Source organism: Lepidochelys kempii, chromosome 18 (assembly GCF_965140285.1).
Source record: "Lepidochelys kempii isolate rLepKem1 chromosome 18, rLepKem1.hap1, whole genome shotgun sequence".
In the NCBI taxonomy this organism is placed as follows: Eukaryota; Metazoa; Chordata; order Testudines; family Cheloniidae; genus Lepidochelys; species Lepidochelys kempii.
In genome coordinates this window covers 16786485-16804384 of record NC_136397.1, presented here as the reverse complement: position 1 = coordinate 16804384, position 17900 = coordinate 16786485, and the positions used below count along the sequence as shown (strand labels likewise).

Sequence of the window (17900 nt, the reverse complement as noted above, 5' to 3'; positions counted from 1 at the left end):
GTTAGGAGCAGAAGTTAGGCACTCTGGGTGAAATCCTGGCCCCCACGAAGACAATGGACTTTCCCATTAGCTTCAACAGGGCCAGGTTTTCACTTTGTTTTTCAAACAGCAGTACAGGACGTCTAATCACCTAAACCATGAAATCCTTATACTGCATTAAATTTTTCTGATGTCAACATCCCTTGTAAAAGAAATACAAACTCAGTCATAAGGTCAGAAAAACGATTTTCAGCTCTTTTGTTTTAAAATATATTTGTCGTTTAACCCTATATTTTATATACGTGTGTGTGTGTGTGCACATGCATGTGCTGTTCCGGATCTGGGATCTTAAATGCAATTTTTAAAATATAGGTTCATAATTAAATGCAAACAAAACATTTTAGTGCAATAGTTAGGGTTGAAACATCAAGCACTTGAAAGTCAAGCAATATAAAACATTGCCTGCATAAAGTTACTTGATATTTAACCTTAACATTGCATTAACAATAGGTTTTTTACATGTGACTTTCTAATTAAAGAAATACAACTCTTGAGTTATTTGGCTTGTGAAGCTGATAATGATCCTGGATTTATAATAATGACTTCTGGGTCACCAGTTCTCTTTGCTGATTAACTCAGCAGACTCTCTGCCCCACTGACTAACAGAACCAACCTTAAAAGACTTTTTAAACTCACTGAACTGCAATTTATTTGGCTTGCAAATCTTGCAAACTTTGCCAGTTTGACTGAGCATCCAACATGCAAAATAGCAGTCATTAAAAATTCAACTTTGGAATTTTTAAAGTGTCAATCAGATCTACGAAGTCAGACAGGTTTGAATTTCTTTTGTCTTGAGGCACTTGAGAGTTTTTCAAGCATAAATATTCTGATCAGAACATGTGGGAAAATGTTTTTTCTATATTCCAGAAACATAAAAAATGGATCAACTTACATAAGTCATACCTTCCAAAACAATTAATTTTTGAACTGAGAGGCAAAACATAGGTAATTCTAGACCAGAAGGACTTTGTTACTCAAATTTGTTGTTAGATTTCAAATAGAACTATATTTACCACAATAATTTATGGACTTAATTCTTCAAGGTGCTGGGCACTCTGGTCTTGATTTTAATTTAAGTATGGGAATAGTCCCAATGAAATCAAGAGGACTACTCATATGTTTAAGTAAGTACTTTGTAGGATGAAGCTCAATATTCTTGGAACTCAGGGGCACAGCAAGAACTCAGCATTCTACAAAAAATTTAACCATCAGTGTGTGTGTGCGCATTTGTATGTTTTCTTCCATCCAGATGTCACTTGGGATGTGACAAATAATTTTCCATTCTTCTGAACCTCAAATTCTCATCCTCACATGAAAGCTCTGAAAAGAGAACCTTTAAAAAAAAACCAAAAACAAAACAAAACGACAAAGAAGCGACAATGCCCGTGACTTACATAAACATTGATATTTAGATAAATGGGTGATTAGTACATTCTTACCAGGTTAAGAGAGTCATGCAGCAGATTTTTGGATCTACAACTCAGACCCTATTTAAATTAGGAACTGTACATCAATAAATTAAAGCATTTCACAAATAATACTTGTGAAACTTAACACACTTTCTTAAATAATTATAAAATAAGATGATACTTAGCTATCTTAAACTTTTAACAATACATAGTACATTTACAATATTTATAAATAAATTATCACAATTACAAACACTGAACTATGTGTGTACAATACTAATTTAGCCCAAAGACCAAAGAGACATACAGACTTTAAAAGGATTACTGAAACCAATTTAATGTCTTGCAACCGGGTGAAGTCTTAAACTTTTTGTTCTGCAGGAATATATTCCACTTAAGGGCACATCTGCAGTAAGCATCACTATGTCAAAGTACAAAAGACTGGATGCATCAGATTAAATAAGTTACTTTTTCGATGTCTTCATTAGCTAATTTTGTTTTTAGAAGGAAAGTTACAGAATGTCTTGTTGAAATACTTAATGTAAATAAGGAGTTGTTTTCCTTTCCAAAAAGAGTTTTTTTCCACTTAATCCTCTCAAGAAATTGTTTAAAACTAGATAGAAGAAGTGGATTTTAATGACGAGAAAATAAATACACTTGATTCCTTTGGAATAAATTACTAAGTTGGGTCTGAAAAGCAAAAATGTTATGATATCAGCACCAAATCTTATTATTTGAAGTTGAAGTCTCCCTCCACACAGGTAAGAGAAAGGTGTACCGTCCAGTGAGAGAAAGAAATAATAATAGTATGAAAGTGCACTGTGCAACAAACTGTAAGAAAGACTGAAGAATGTGAACATGCCCTTTAGGCATCAACTTTAAAGCTGATGTGTCTTTACTAGAAAAGAGATCTGTTACTGACAAGGGTTTTCAGAAGGGAGTCCCCCTGGACCAGTGTGGACAAAGGTGTAACTGTGTGCACAGATGGAACCATTTTCAACACCATTACAGGATATCAGGATTATTCAGTCACACAACTAAAAGTCTGCACAGAAAATGTGTTAGAATTATTTGAGAGTGTAATGCATTCTGTCACTGTGCTAAAAGTGGCCCATTTATATTCTCAGTTACACACCAAACATGCCCAACAATCCTTGTCAGCAATGGATTCATTTGTAGTGTAGACAGGACTACAGAGAAGTGAAAAAATAAACCCCAGTCATTTACATACCATATTAGCAACTAAAATAGCCAATTCTTCAGATTTATTTTTTTTAAACAGATCTATTGCTTTATTTTGAAAATCTAGTCCAGATAACTTGATAAAGTTTTGTACTTCCAATCTGAGACGTTATAGGTCTAATCCTGCTAACTCTTACTCACATAGGTTATCCTTACTGATGTAAGTAGTCCTATTGTTTGCATAATTAGATCATATACTTCTTAGTGGGATCATTTTTTGTAAAAATTAGGAAGTTAAGATTTCTTTGTACACAATGCACTTGGAGAATACAAGAGCAGTTTCTAATCCCAATAACCGAGTGCTAGGTTTGTAGCATAAATGTTTACTTCCAAATCAAGATAGTTGAGAACCTACCCTAATACTGCAATATGGCATAACACATACACTTTTCCAAATACAGACCTATTTAGTAGCTGCCAGATCATCCAGATTACACAGTACATCATAAACTATTTTAAAAAAAATGATTGAAGATTTAAATTCAGGGATATTACCCAAGACCTATTATAATTAAATCAGAATTCTTTCCAAAGACTGGACACACCATCCTCCCCCTCATTGAGAGTATAAAGTAACCAGTGCAAATATCTCAACAACACTTCCCTTCATTTAGATGCCAGGCCAGTGGTTCTAGCCAGCCACCTGCTTCCACTGGCACTAGCAACTGATTTGCTATCTCTTTATTACAGTCTTAAAAACTTGCCAAAATGGTTGGCCAAAATGACATTTTTTCCCTGAAAAAATTAAACAGTAGACATTATTTTCACAATCTTGGGGATGGTGTGAAGGCATGACACGTTCTCAACAAACAAACTTTGGAATCTGGGGCACATCTTCCAACCTGCTTTGCATCCAAGTTATTTAAAAAAAAGTTTTCTTTTTTCCCCCCTTTGCACTAAATTCCATCATATAACCTTTCCCTCACTTCCCCCTTTATTCCTGTATTTTGTGTATCTGTAGACAAATCACAGCACTTCAGTAGCTTTTATGAATTATGGTGCTATGTTGGTCCTGCACACAGTCTTGACGTATGAATCATGTAAAATCTCAGAATAATTTTTAAGCTTTACATACAAGGTTGTCCCCATATGACACTGATCCAGCCCAGAGAGTTATCCTTTGACACTTTGCCCTTCCTTTTTCCAAAACTTTCAGGGGATGCCATCTTTCCTTTGGCAACACTGTGAAGGAGGCACTCCCCAGTCATACATGTAGGATAGCCTGAGCTTAACCTCCTCCTTGCAGAGCTTCCCTTCTTTGGCCAAAGTCTGATGCTTCTCTAACATGTCCTCAATGCTCTGCTTGTGAGTGACAATATACTTATTGTTGCAGCCCCGTGACTTGTACTCAGTGTCAAAACGTGGGTCATGCACCCTCTTCACATCAACAGGAGCCAGCCAAGCCCCCAGCGAGACATCTTCACTCTGCCACATGTTGAAATAGTCTTGGCTGAGTCGCAGGTAATGCACCAGGTCTGCAGACAGCACATAGCCACCACCCAGGGCATAAGGCAGGTAGTAGTCGCATAGGAGCCAAGTGCTCTCTTTCCATTTGCCACCCGACTTCACTCGACCACGGCCAGAAAAGAAGCCCCAGTAGAGACGACGTGGCTCCTTGGCCCTCAGCTCTTCCACGAGTACGTCCAGGCGTACAAAGGTGTCATCATCAGCCTTGAGGACAAAGCGGAAGTCCAAGTGCAGATCAAGCCAGACATACATTGCCAGGACCTTGGTAGTCAGGTTCTCATAGGAATCACGAAGCTCAGGCAGCAACAGCAGGTCTCGGTGACGGCTCTGCTCCAACTCTAAGCTGTGAAGCTCCTCCCCAGCCAGGCTGCCTGTGCCAATCACGAAACGACACCAGATGTCATCCTGAGGGGGCCGGCCAGCCATCGAGAGCCAGGTGCTGCGGATGATGCTGCGGCGCTCTGTATACTTGGGGCCGCTGGCGATGAGGACAGCCAGGAAAGCCGTCTCCTCAGGGGGCAGCGGGGCTGCCAGTAGGGGCGGCCCGGCTCCCACTCCACCGCGGGGTGGCTGCAGTGCCTGGTTGTGGGGCAGACCTCGACCTGGCAAGGGCCTGAGGCTCTCTGAGGTGCACTTGGCCAGGTAGAGCAGGACTACAGCGAAGAGCGCCAGGCCACCGAGGCCCAGCGCTGTCTTGTGGCGACACAGGAGCCGCAGCAGCTTCATCGTGGCAGGGAGAGACACCGACGCCTCCTCGGAGGCCGAGGCGAGAACCAGGCCCAAGGCTGCTATGGGCACCCCCTTCTAGAGCAGCACCAGGCCAGGCCCAGCCCTCACACCTCCCTCCTCCCGAGCGAGCAGGGCAAACCTCGGCCCCCACAATGGCTTCTGCCCCTCAGCCACAGGCCCCACCCTCAGCACCTTGCACGGCCCTGAGGATTAGGCAGGAATCGCAGCAGTCCTGCCCCCTTCCCGCAGAATGTCCTGGATGGAGTCTGGGGCGGGTAGCAGGCTGGGAGACTCTTCCTCTCTGAGCACAGTGAGGGCGCCACAAGTCCCCTCAGCGGCGGCTTCATGCCCTGGTCCCTCCACCTCTTTCTCTTCGCTCACGGAGCCGTGCCAGCAACTCCCTCGCTGCCGAGTCAGCGTCAGCAGCACCCGCTGCGGGGCCGCCTGCCCCTGTGCCAGGGGAGAGACTCGGACGGGGGAGAGGCTGAGGCTCGCACCTAGGGTGACCAGATGCAAGAATTAAAATATCGGGACACATGGGGGGGGGGAGATGGGCAACACGTGGACCCCCCCACACTCTCCCCCCCCCAGACTGGAACCCCCAAGCCCTCCCTCTCCCCCCCCAGACTGAAACCCCGAGCCCCCCCCCCAGGCTGAAACCCCTCTCTATTCCCCCCCATCTGGAACCCCGAGTCCTGCAGCTGGAACCCCGAGCCGCCCTCTCTCTCTCCCCCACCCCACAGCTGGAACCTCGAGGCCCCCCCTGCGGCGGGAACACCTCTCTATTCCCCCCCCCGAGCCCCCCCCTCTCTCTCCCCCCCCCGCGGCTGGAACCCCGAGGCCCCCCAGGCTGGAACCCCCAAGCCCCCCCTCTCCTCCCCCAGGCTGAAACCCCTCTCTATTCCCCCCCGCGACTGGAACCCCGAGCCCCCCCTCTGCCCCCCGCCCCGCGACTGGAACCCCGAGCCCCCCTCTCTCTGTCTCTCTCCCCCCCGCCCCGCGACTGGAACCCCGAGCCCCCCCCCGTCTCTCTCCCCCCCGCCCCGCGGCTGGAACCCTGAGCCCCCCCCCTGCCCCCCGCCCCGCGACTGGAACCCCGAGCCCCCCCCGTCTCTCTCCCCCCCGCCCCGCGGCTGGAACCCTGAGCCCCCCCCTCTGCCCCCCGCCCCGCGGCTGGAACCCCGAGCCCCCCCCGTCTCTCTCCCCCCCGCCCCGCGGCTGAAACCCTGAGCCCCCCCCTCTGCCCCCCGCCCCGCGACTGGAACCCCGAGCCCCCCCCCTCTGCCTCCCGCCCCGCGACTGGAACCCCGAGCCCCCCCCCTCTGCCTCCCGCCCCGCGACTGGAACCCCGAGCCCCCCCCTCTGTTTCTCTCCCCCCCGCCCCGCGGCTGGAACCCCGAGCCCCCCTCTCTTCCCCCCTCCCGGCTGGAACCCCGAGGCCCCCCTCTCCCCGCGCAGCCCCAGCACCACGGGTCGGGGGCGCACGGCCCCGGCTCCGGCCCCCGCTGCAAGGCCGGGGCTCCGGGCTGGGGTAAGGGGGGGTTGGGGCGCGGGAGGAAGCGCGGGCTCCGGGGCCGGGCGGCACTTACCTCGCGCGGCTCCCCCAGAAGCGGCGGGGGTCCCCCCGCTGGGTCCTAGGCAGAGGACAGGCCAGGTGGCTCTGGGCGCCGCAGCGACTTCCGCCCGCAGGCCCCGCCCCCGCAGCTCCCATTGGCCGCCGTTCCCCACCAATGGGAGCTGCGGAGCCGGCGCGGGTGGCGGGGGCAGCGCGGGGAGATGTCCCCGCTTGTGGGGAGGGAGCCCCCTAGCCCGCCCGTGTAAAAACTCCGAGACTCGGGCGCCCGGGGTTCTCCTGTGGGAAGGCGGTGGAGGGTGGGCAGCTGGGGGCTGACACGGGGCCTTTGGACACCGGTAACTCTGAACGCCAAGGCCCAGAGCCTCAAAGGTATTGAGGTGCCTAACTCCCCTTCCCATAGAAATCAGTGGGAATTAGGCACCTTAGTACCCCATGTGAAGTAATTTAGAAACGGTCAGCCGGGGCTTCCCAGTCAGGGGTTGCATTGGAATGCTTTCCGATGGAATAGCAGTTTATTTGGAGACTTCCATGTTGTACTTTGGAAACTAAACTTAAAGAAAAGGAAAAATTAACCCTCTTGCCCCTAGGCTGGCAAAGATAACCTGCACATTGTGAACTAAGCATGACACAGCGATGTCTGCCTGAGTCGGCAGACACCCTTCTACAATCACTCTGAGAGGCAAGGTGACCAAGGCCTGGAGAAGGGCGCTAAGGTACTGATTTGATAGAAAAGTTGCCACCCTCTTGCAAAACAAAAACTGGCTTATATTATATTTGTGTGATCTATTGAGATTCCCCATCTATTGAAAATTAGCATTAGTAGTAAACAATTATTTGCATTATGATAGCCCCCAAGTCCCCACTTGGGATTGAGGTCCGATTGCCTCTTATATATGTACAGTGCAGTCAGGACTTACATCTGACAGAAACAGAGCAGACAAGAGGTAGAGGGTAGGGATATGGCAGAGAAGTAAATGAATATGAGGATGAAATGGAAGGGTTTTGTAAATTACACTTTGCTGTTGTATTTGTTGTTACTTTGGGGTAGAGGAAGGATGAGGAGCAGTAGGAACTGGGAAGTTTAGGAAGAAGAAGGGGAGCTGGGCAATTCCATTTCTTAATATTTCTATTTTATATTATCATGTATGAATGCATCCGATGAAGTGAGCTGTAGCTCACGAAAGCTTATGCTCAAATAAATTTGTTAGGTCTATAAGGTGCCACAAGTCCTCCTGTTCTTTCAGCTTGACCAGTGTCACCTGGTAGCTGCATAGAGGGTCCTCTGGCCCCAATCAAAGATGGTTGCCAACGGTATTCAGATAACATTTGCTTCTCTGCCCCAAACAAAGATGGCCACCCACAGACACGCAAAGGAATGGCGACTATAGGGCTCCCTGCCCTAAACAAAGATGGCCGCCCTCAGCCGCGCAAAGGAATAGCGACTATAGGGCTCCCTGCCCCAAACAAAGATGGCCGCCCACAGCCACGCAAAGGAATAGCGACTATACGGCTCCCTGCCCTAAACAAAGATGGCCGCCCACTACGGGAGCGCCTTCCCTCCCCTAATCCAAGATGGTCGCTCACTCCCCGGGTCCTTTTTCAAAGGTGGCCTTGACGGTGCCTGCTTTGCACTCGCTCTTTCGTGGCATTGCTCGGGTGTCCGTTCCTCTCCGGAGCGCGACCTCTCCGTGTGTGTAGCCCCCGGACCAAGGCCCCGCGCTGTGGCTCCTTCCATCCATCCACTCAGGCGGGGTGGGACGCCCCGGGGTCCTTGCCTTAGTGTTGAGTGGCGCTTCCGGCTTCCTGTCCCCCTCTCAGCCGTCGCTGCCTGAGGGGGTTTCGGAGGAGGGTCGCGCCGGGGAGCGGAACCGAGGGGCCCGGGCCGGGGTGGGCATGAGGAGCCTGGCCGCTTCCCGCACAGGTACCGGCGTTGGCGTGGGCTGCCTGCCGCGGAGCCCCCTCCCCCCCCGCGCTTGCGACGTTGGGCGAAGGAGAGGGGCTGGGAGCTCTGAGGGGCTGGGGGGAGGAAGGGAGCTGAGTGTCTCTGTACCCACCTGGGGAGGGGGGGGAGAAGGGGCCTACACGGCGGGGGGGGGGCTGCGCTGGGACCTTGAGACAGAGGGTGGATGGAGACTTGGCGTCTGGAGATGGCCGTGTGGGTCAGGGGGGCAACGCTGGGACCTGGAGGTGTCAGGGGCTCCTTCCCCCCCCCCCCCTTGTCGCTCGACGACCCTCGTCCGTTCCCTTCAGCTCCCTTTCCCCCAGTGTCTCTTCTGCCCCTAGTTGTGTGTTCGTGCACGTGGCCCTTACTCCTGGGGGGGGGGGATTCTGCGCCCCCAGAATGGCACATTCTGTGCACAGTATTTTAAAATCTGTCTCTTTTATTTGTCAAAATGACCCTATAGAATCATGCCGGATTCAATTGTTTTGGTAATTTATTTCAAAATACCTGTAACAATACCGATGACAACATTCCCCTAGGAGGAGAGTTAAAGAAACCCCTGCGCCAGCCCAGTTCTTGTTGCTGTGCCCCCTCTCCCCCAGATCCCAGCTTGGGGGGGGGGCAAACACCCACACCCCCTCCCCAGTGCTTCATTTGTAATGAAAGAGGTGCCGGGGCTCAAACAATTTTTTTTACTTTCATAACTGATGCAGCAAGCCCAGAGGTGCCGGGGCTATGAACTGTGGAGCCTAGAGATGCCAGGACTCAGCCCTGGCACAAATTAAACACAACCCAGCTGAGAGGTGCCCCCTACCCCCAGAGCCCAGCTGCGTGCCCTGTCTCCACTCAGGGATACAGATGGAGAAACTGCCTGACGCTGGATCCGAGGCTTGAGTTTCCTGCACACGGCTTCCTTCCTTCAGGGAATGCCTGGATCCCTCCAGCTTCCCCTTCCTCCAGCAATGTCGGCTGTTTGCCAGCTGGGATCTGCTGGGTCCAGCAGCCCCTAGTGGTGGCCAGTAGCTATGCAGTGCCAATTCTGCAGGTGAAGAAGGAAATTTTGCACAGAGCACTGATCTTTGTGCAAATTCTGCACTGTACAGTGCTGCAGAATTCCCTCAGGAGTAAGTGACTGTATACAGTGTGTACAGTCTGTGCATGCTGACAGCTTTTCCTCAAGTTGTTGCTGTATAATTGAGCTATTGGGTGGGATGGGGCAGGTGAAGGTTCAATAACAGAGTTTGGTAGAAAGTGGGGTTAGCCTGCAAAACGGGAAACTCGAAATGGACTTGTTCAATTCAACTTTGTAAAAATGGTCATGAAACTGTATCAGCCCTAACAGAATTTGCTTAAATTTACCATGATGATGGGACTCTGGTAGCTTGATTTTTATTTTTTTTTTTAATTGACTAAAAAAATAGAGTGCCATCTAAACAGCTTTCCCTTAGTTAAAAACAAAATCATTAAACCTTCTCTCGCCCCCCTACCCCCCCATGTTTAGAAAGATCTTTTGGCTGGGCCTGAGAGTAATAATAATAAATGTTATTGGACTCTTGTTCCTCTCCTTCTTGATGCATAGCTAGCTATTCGCTTTCAATTTTGGCTTCCTTGCATAATTAGTGTAAACACTCTTGCAGTGGCTGGATAATGGCATCCACTGTCAACAAATAGTGACACTCACTACACACAAAGTTATGTCAAATGCACGAACAAATTAGAGAAAATATTTTCTTTTTTCAATCTCTTGCAGTTACAGTAATTTTAGGGATTATTGGTAACAATAGTAGATACAAAATTTTCAGATGGAAAAGTGATGCTTGAAATTGATATTATTGTCCTTGTATAATGGTGATGGTGGGGATTTTCTCACATGTCAAAATAATAGTTCTGTCCAGGTAGGTGTGCAAACAGAAATTTACAAGGTTGATTTTAATTGGGTAGTTCAGCGAGGAAGGAGAAATGTCCTCTTCTAATCTTAAATGTGATCGTATTAAGTTCTGAAACATTATGGTTGATATTCCTCAAACCTCTGAGCAAATGTCCTAAGCTTGTCTGTTGTAATTATCCAGGTAGATATCTATATTCTTCTTAAATCTTCCCTCAGTAGCGAATAGCGCAGGTTTAGTAGGTGCTGTATAGTGTTTCTCCACTGTTTATCCCTTAAAATTTTTTTTTAAATTATTACATCATATTTGCTGAAACTTGTAATACTTTTATGACTCTACCAGGATTCTGTCAGAAACTTACTTCTGTAATTAGCTATATCTCCTTTTACCAGGATGTTCTAGTAAATTCACTTTTGGTAATCACTTTATCTCTTGAGATTTAAAATGTTGTTTTAGTCTGAAAAATTATTTAAAAAACAAAAAAAAAAAGCATTGTGATGTTCCATGTTCATTTCTCACTGATTCCACATCAGATTTGCTCAGTTCTAAGTAAAGATTCTTTCCTACCTGCCAGCCCTAGAAACATTTCTTGGGAACTTGGTCATGCGCTGCTCACAAAAAGTCTTGAAACAGTCTGTTGTTGGCACACACTCTAGGTTAGAATCAGCTCTCTCTCTTAGAGTTGAACTGGATTTGGAGTGCTCACTGAAATAAAGTTAGTAAAAGGAGTAAAAACTTAATTCAGGTCCTGATTCACTAGACAAGTATTTGTAAAAATACTTCTGATTGTCAGAAGCTGGGAGTGGATGACCGGGAATGGATCACTTGATGATTGCTTGTTCTGTTCATTCCCTCTGAAGTACCAGGTATCTGCCACTGTTGGAAGACTGGACACTGGACCCATTGGTCTGACCCAATGGTCAGACCCTTCTTATGTACGTATATGTGTGTTTGCAAGATTGGGGCCTTAGGTCCTAGTTCTTCAGTGAGTTTTATGACCACGCAATGCCATAATCAACCACAAGTGATACTCTGTGCAGGCACAAGCATCTGCCTACATCAGGGGTTGGCATACATTTTGGCATGAGGGCCACATGTGGGAATAGAAATTGTATGGCAGGCTATGAATGCTCAAAAAAATTGGGTTTGGAGTGTGGGAGGGGGTGAGGTCTCTGGTTAGGGGTGCATGCTCCAGAGTGCAGACAGAAATGAGTTCAGGGTGCTGGAGGGGGCTCCGGGTGGAGGAGTGGAGTGGGGAGGGGGGTGAGGGCTCCGGCTGGGGGTGCAAGCTCTGGGGTGGGGCTGGGGATGAGGAGTTTGGGGTGTAGGAAGGTGCTCCAGGCTGGGACTGAGTGCCTCGGAGGGCAGGAGGGGGATCAGGGCTGGGGCAGGGGTTGGGGTGCAGGAAGCCATAGGAGCTGGAGGGGGGCCATGGCGCTGCTCCCCAGCAGGAGCTCGAGGGCCGGATTAAAACGGCCGGATCCGACCCATGGGCCGTAGTTTGCCCGTTCCTGGCCTACATGGTGCCCAAAGCAGGATGGGGGGGTCTTAGCAGCAAGCTGATGTGATTCTGACTCCATAAAGGGATGAGATCTGTTAAATTAGACACTTCTCAGAGCAAAGCCCCATGTTAGAAAGAACTGTTTTCTCTGTTGGTTGTGGAATGTAGCTTCATATGTCTCAGACTTGCCTGATGTATGCTAGAATTATGCCGGTAATGTAACATTTTGCCTCAGCCTTTGTCATCTGATCTGTACATGTGCTCTTCTGAAACAGACATACATTGAACTTCTCGACATTCCCTATCATCAGATTTTACCCCCCTCCCTTTTTTTCTTTTGGTAGCTGGAACTGCTTTTGCAACTGCACTACACTTTTTTGCAAAACCTGTTTCTTACTCTAGTTACTTGTACAACATTCGTTTATTCTAATTGCAAAACAGGCTTCTGTCATTTAAGATAAGCTTTTAATGTTGACCAACAGAATATGCTGGATTTTTACATTTAGATTTGGAGCTTAAAATAAAATTGTAGCTTTACAATTTTAGGTTCCTTATTTCTGCTTTTTTTCCCCCCCCTACTTTCAGGTCATTTAATCTCTCTTTCACCATAAATTAATTTGTTAATATTTTGGACAAGAACAACAACAATGATGTCAAAACAAGCCTTCCTCTGCAGTTTGGGCTCTCTCTATTTGTCCCTCCTGTTTGTGTTCCTGCTGATGGATGTCTATGCCAGGCCTGCAAATAATTCTGTCTTAAAAGAGAAAGCTGTTGACAGCAAAGATGATAATGAGATCCTGCCCCCAGACCACCTGAATGGGGTCAAAATGGAGATGGATGGACATCTTAACAAGGAGTTTCATCAAGAGGTTTTTCTAGGAAAGGAGATGGAAGAGTTTGATGAAGATTCTGAACCAAGAAGAAACAGAAGGAAGCTTATGGCCATATTTTCAAAGTAAGTTATGTTGTAGTGTATCAAGAAAAATATGCAACCAATCCCGCTGCATTTATATTTTTCTCTACTTCCTCTATGTTCAGTTAATTAAACTTCTTTGAAAAACAAGCTTGAAAGATTTTTTTGAAGGATGATTACAATGAGAGGAATGAGCAACCTTGCCTAAAGCATTACATTTATGTTAGTAAAGTATTCAACTAACTTAGGCCCTGACCCTTTAAACTAATCAGTGGGGCTTAATATGTGCGGTTCTCCCCACCTCCAGTGCCCATGCAGAACCACTTTAATCAGCTTTCAGGGTTGGGGCCTTAGATTGTTGTTAAAATCCACCACAGAAAATGAAATTCCCACGTGAAAAAAATTAATGTTAAGTAACTTCTTGGATTACTAAAATTGAAAGATTTTAGGAGGTTTTTCCCCCCTCCCAGCTTGTTTACTTTTTGGATTTTGAGTGCTTTGGGTATAGTCAGGCTCATTTTCTAGTCTCATGCATTAGTGTCGTAGAATTTTCCAAAGGATAGGGCACTGCACTGTGAATTGGAAAACATGGGTTCTATTCTATACTCTGCCACTGGACCTGCACTGTGACCTTGGGGAAGTCGCTTCATTTCTCTGTTACTCTGTTTTAATCAATGTGTAAATATATGTTGTTTAGAGGTGCTGTTGGGCCTGGGTTTACTTCCCTTCTGGTATGATCCACAGAAATACTATCAGTGGAAAAGAAAATATTCTGGAGAGAATCAGGACTAAAGAAAAAAGACAAACTCAGCAAAAAGCTCACTTTCCCATAGCATGTATAGTCCCTTTTTGTTCAAAAGCCCCTTGAAGTTGATACTATGTCTGACTCTTTTTTTTCCTTGTATTTTATATGTTTAAATGATTAAATAACTCCTGTAACCTTAGTATCTTGGTCCATCCCAAGTATTTATAAACTGAAATAATTTCTCTCCCTTTCTTCATTCTTCATGAGTTCCTGAAGAGCTTATAAAATTCTGTTACTGCTGCAGTTAAACATATGTAGGCAACTCCCCAGAGCTTAGAAAGGGAAGTATAATGAAAGATAAGGTATAATATTTAAATTATGACACCATGCTAAACATCATTACTTGAAGGTCCTCAGACTAGATGGGCTTTTATTCTAATGTAACAAAAAAAAAATCTTATTTTAAGCATAAAAATGTGCCCACTTCTTGTATTTGTTTATAAAGCACCTTTTGTTCTATTAGGAGTGGCTTAAATCAATAACTAGATAAATTCCTATTTTAGCAGACATGGAAATCAGTGCAGTAAAGTGCACTTGTGTAAGTTTTAAGACTAGAACATATGAAGAATAAAACCACAGTGAATTGTCACTACCACTAGATGGCAGAGTTGCTTCTCTTTGTGTTTTGTGACCGTGGATTTATTTGTTATAACAGTGTGGACTGAGTTGGTACTTCTAATATTTGTAGGTAATTCTGGTGGCAGTAAAAAAAAATCTTGAATATGTGAAGTTTTTTCATTTTGTTTAATTATGCTGGAATTGGCAGGGAGGCTTTGAAATCAATTTTTATTGGAACAGTTTGTAATTGAGTATCTGGCAATGATGGAGGTGACTATGCATTTGCAATTTTGAAGACTGCTGATTTCCCCAGATATTTCTGTTTATCACCATGCAGCAGTTCTATTCTTTAGCCACTGCAACACTTGGAAAACAGGGTGTTGCTTCTTCAGTAGGTGCTGTCAATGCAACTCCATTGAGGGTGGTTGTTTTATTTTTTTTTAAGGTCCTCATTTAGCATTCAGTTCTCCCTGCCAAACAAAGCAATCTGCTCCATGAAATGTCTGATTTGCAATTCCTGGGAGCAGGATAGTTCTGTGGTATGCTGTAATGACACCACCCCTCTCATTAGAGCTCTGTGCAGATACAAAATTTGTATCCGCATCCAATCTGCAAAAATGGTCTGCGGATAGCTGCCTCAACGGATATAAAGCAAATATCCATGGATTTACAGGACTCTAATTATCATTATAAGAAATGCATTTTGTAATAGTTAATATTACACCTTTAAAATGTTGTATCACTAACTAAACTTTAGTTATCACAGCGCTCCTATGAGATGGTCACTTATTGTTCTACTTTTAAACCTGGGACGAACTGAGGCACAGATGTTAAGAGGATTGCTCAAGGCTAAAGAGAGTTTGTGTCAGACTGGGGAGTTCCTGGCAACTAATGAAAAGGAGTACTTGTGGCACCTTAGAGACTAACAAATTTATTTGAGCATAAGCTTTTGTGAGCTACAGCTCACTTCATCGGCTGGTTTGCTTGGATCATAGCTCTTTTTCATGGTAGACTAGAACCTTGCAAAACTTTTTGTCTCTTTAGCCAGTGCAACAAACCCAGCTCTGAAAACATAACTTACTAATGAAAAACACTGCTGTATCTGTGCTGTATTCTCAACAGCAGATGTCTGAAAGGGTTAACACAAAGCTTATTTTTCAAATGCTAACCAATTTGTATACTTATCCTGGCTTACCCTTCTACACTTAAACTAAAATCATTTATTGCTAATCTGTTCAACCAATCACTCCACTGACAGTTTTACAAATTAAGGATTTATTGTTAAGCCTGTATCAAATAAACATCTGGCAATAACGAAACTGAAAGCTGATTAGCAGATTCAGATGTTGATTAGTGACTTCTGTAAATCACAAATTGCAGTCTCCCTTTGCTTTTATCTATTTGTTGCAATGGAGGCTGCCTTGGTAGGTCAAAAGCAGTTTGGCCACCTCTGTCCTGACCTTAGAAATGATTATCGACCTAATTCAAGTGCTTTTCCACATTGTGTTCCCTCGGAGAGATCAGATTAGAAGGTTTGCCAAATTCTTTAGGGAATTAAGCTTGTTTTCCAGATGTACTCCTAAAGATTGAGTTGGAAGATAAAAATGACCTTCCTTTCACCAGGGGTAAGGAGTCTTTGGGAAAAGGAAAATGCCTCTCTTAAAGACTTTTTTAAAAAAAATTACTTTTCTTTTTTAATGAGCAGCAGCTAAAGTTCCTGGATCTATTTATATGCCACTTGGAATGGTACCCTCAAAGTATGTAGCATGTTGTCTAATGGGGTGATTAAGGAACAAGGTGAGACACTATACCTTTTCCAAAAAAGGAATAGTAACTCAGAGGTAGAGTTTTTATCCTATCCACATTCTTCTAGATAAATTAGTATCTATTGGATCTTTTAGGATCTTATCAAAAGAGGCATGTTTTCAAATCTAAAGACTGAGACAGAAATTTGAAACTCTGAGATGAGTGGGTAAAAGCAGCAGTTGCTGTATGAGGGAGTAATCTTGTATAGGTCCAGTTTTACATAAAGATGGAGATTGAGATTGGAGATGAGACTGTTCCCGGCTCCCCTGCATCCTCCCATGTCTTGTACAATTGGGGGATGCTGTCTTTTTAAATGGATAACTTGACCCAATAGCTAGATATTTAACTGATGCGGTCTTTGAACCAACAATGGGGCTGAAGTGACTAAAGTTCAGGGGACTAGAATTTTTTTTCTATAATTTTGAGCCTGGAATTTTTTATATTTAGCGAAGTACAACTAAAGCCCCTTTAATGGACTAGTGTTTAGAGTAAACTGTGCCCAAAGTAGATCTGTCAGCTGTGTTCTGCAGCTGACTCTTCTTTAAATATATTAAAATAAATGTGTTATTTTCATGTTCTACTTGACTTTTCCCATACCAGAAAATTTGGTTGGCCTTGTCTGTTATTCTCTGGTATCACTCTTATCAGCCAAAGTGTGCTTTGATCAAGTTAATTAGGGACACAGCCATTCTTTCATACAAAATAGTAGCTGACATTTTTGTGGTCAGTAATTAATGTTTTTGATCAAATGCCGTTTGTCTTGTGGGGTAAGCCCAATGATGTAATTTGCTGAATATCTAAATGGAACTTAAGGTAACTTTCAGATCTGAAAAATACAAATTTTATAATATGATTAGATTTTGCACATCAACCATCTATAACAAACTAGACCTAAGAAGTAAGAATACATGCCTATGAAATGTCTCACTGTTGTAGCTGTTCCAACAGTCATACGTTATGTAATATTTAAAAATGATGGGGTGAGCTAGACAAAATGTGGTGATAAGTTCTGTGTTCAATGTAGCACAGACAGTTGCAGTCTCATTGCATTTTAACTAGTCCTCTTCTCATATTAGCCTGTACGGTTTTCTAAGGCTGTGCTCCTTGTGATACAGTTTAGGTTTCTTTGAATTACATTCATAAACTTTTTTTTTTTCTTTTCAGAGATTTTCGAGAGCCTGGAATAGATAAGATTATGTAATTGAAGAGAGTAAGGTATTTGTCATAACAGTCTTGGCTTCTGTTTCTGAGGCTACTCTCACTTAGCGGAGATAAGATGTCCCGCTAGCACAAAGTCATTCTAAATGTAGTGACTAATATGTATTAAAAACAGACTGTTCCAGTACTTTTGGTGGCATCACCAGGGGGCGGTGGTGTTTTCTGGGTTTTTTGGGGTGTATGGGGAAGTAAAAAAACCCTGTGAATCTGGTATTAAAAGGCTCTTCATTCTCTGTCCAATTACTGAGAGAGAAAGCAGGGAGAGGTACAGCAAACTTCAATTTCTCCCTGTGATAAGAGCAAAGTTATTTCTAATTATCAGGTTCCACAGGGGAATTAACTGAGAGGGTATGATCTTCAAGATTCAGACATACCAATGGGCTAATTGATTTAAACAGTAACTTGCCTGTTGTAAAGACTTGAGATATTTTCATAAATTCTGAAACCTGGATGTTAAGTAGTCTTTTCTTTTTTTCTTTTTTTTTTTTTATTAAACAAACTACTTAATTTTTTTATTCTTGTTATGGAAAAAGCATGCTAAATTGAATTTCTGGGTCAATGCAAAAAACTCCATATTTATCTGTCTCTAAAACCAACGACAGCAAAAAAGTCCTCTGAATTGTTTTCTGGTGGAAGTACAGTGGGATAAGGGCTAATTTTGACAAGACATCTGTCATTGAAGTCTTGGCCAAAAATGATCACTTCATGCAGAAATTCCTGCTGCATATCATAAGAACATAAGATTATCATAACATATAAACATATCTGCTTATCTTTTTATCTTTCTGTAAGAAGGTGAGTATCTGGGC

The 17900-nt window shown here is 44.7% G+C and overlaps 2 protein-coding genes across 4 annotated transcripts in view; one reads left to right on the top strand and one right to left on the bottom strand.

Annotated features, from left to right (window-relative positions):
• Positions 1-337: 337 nt before the first annotated feature.
• Positions 338-6588, bottom strand: B3GALT6 (beta-1,3-galactosyltransferase 6). The gene is made up of 2 exons (XM_073316552.2): positions 6476-6588; positions 338-5383 (listed from the first exon to the last, which is right to left on the bottom strand). Exon 2 carries the CDS (start codon positions 4881-4883, stop codon positions 3843-3845), a length of 1041 nt encoding a protein of 346 aa, XP_073172653.1. The 5' UTR covers positions 4884-5383; positions 6476-6588; the 3' UTR covers positions 338-3842.
• A 1654-nt stretch (positions 6589-8242) lies between these two features.
• Positions 8243-17900, top strand: part of SDF4 (stromal cell derived factor 4) — a 33763-nt gene continuing 24105 nt past the window's right edge. The window contains exons 1-4 of one of the 3 annotated variants that reach the window (XM_073316915.2): positions 8243-8383; positions 9118-9528; positions 11151-11225; positions 12377-12746. In XM_073316915.2, coding sequence (XP_073173016.1) covers positions 12439-12746 — 308 coding nt within the window. In that variant the 5' untranslated portion in view covers positions 8243-8383; positions 9118-9528; positions 11151-11225; positions 12377-12438. The remainder of the gene's footprint in view (positions 8384-9117; positions 9529-11150; positions 11226-12376; positions 12747-17900) is intronic. The other 2 variants (XM_073316914.2, XM_073316916.2) reach the window with 2 other exon arrangements.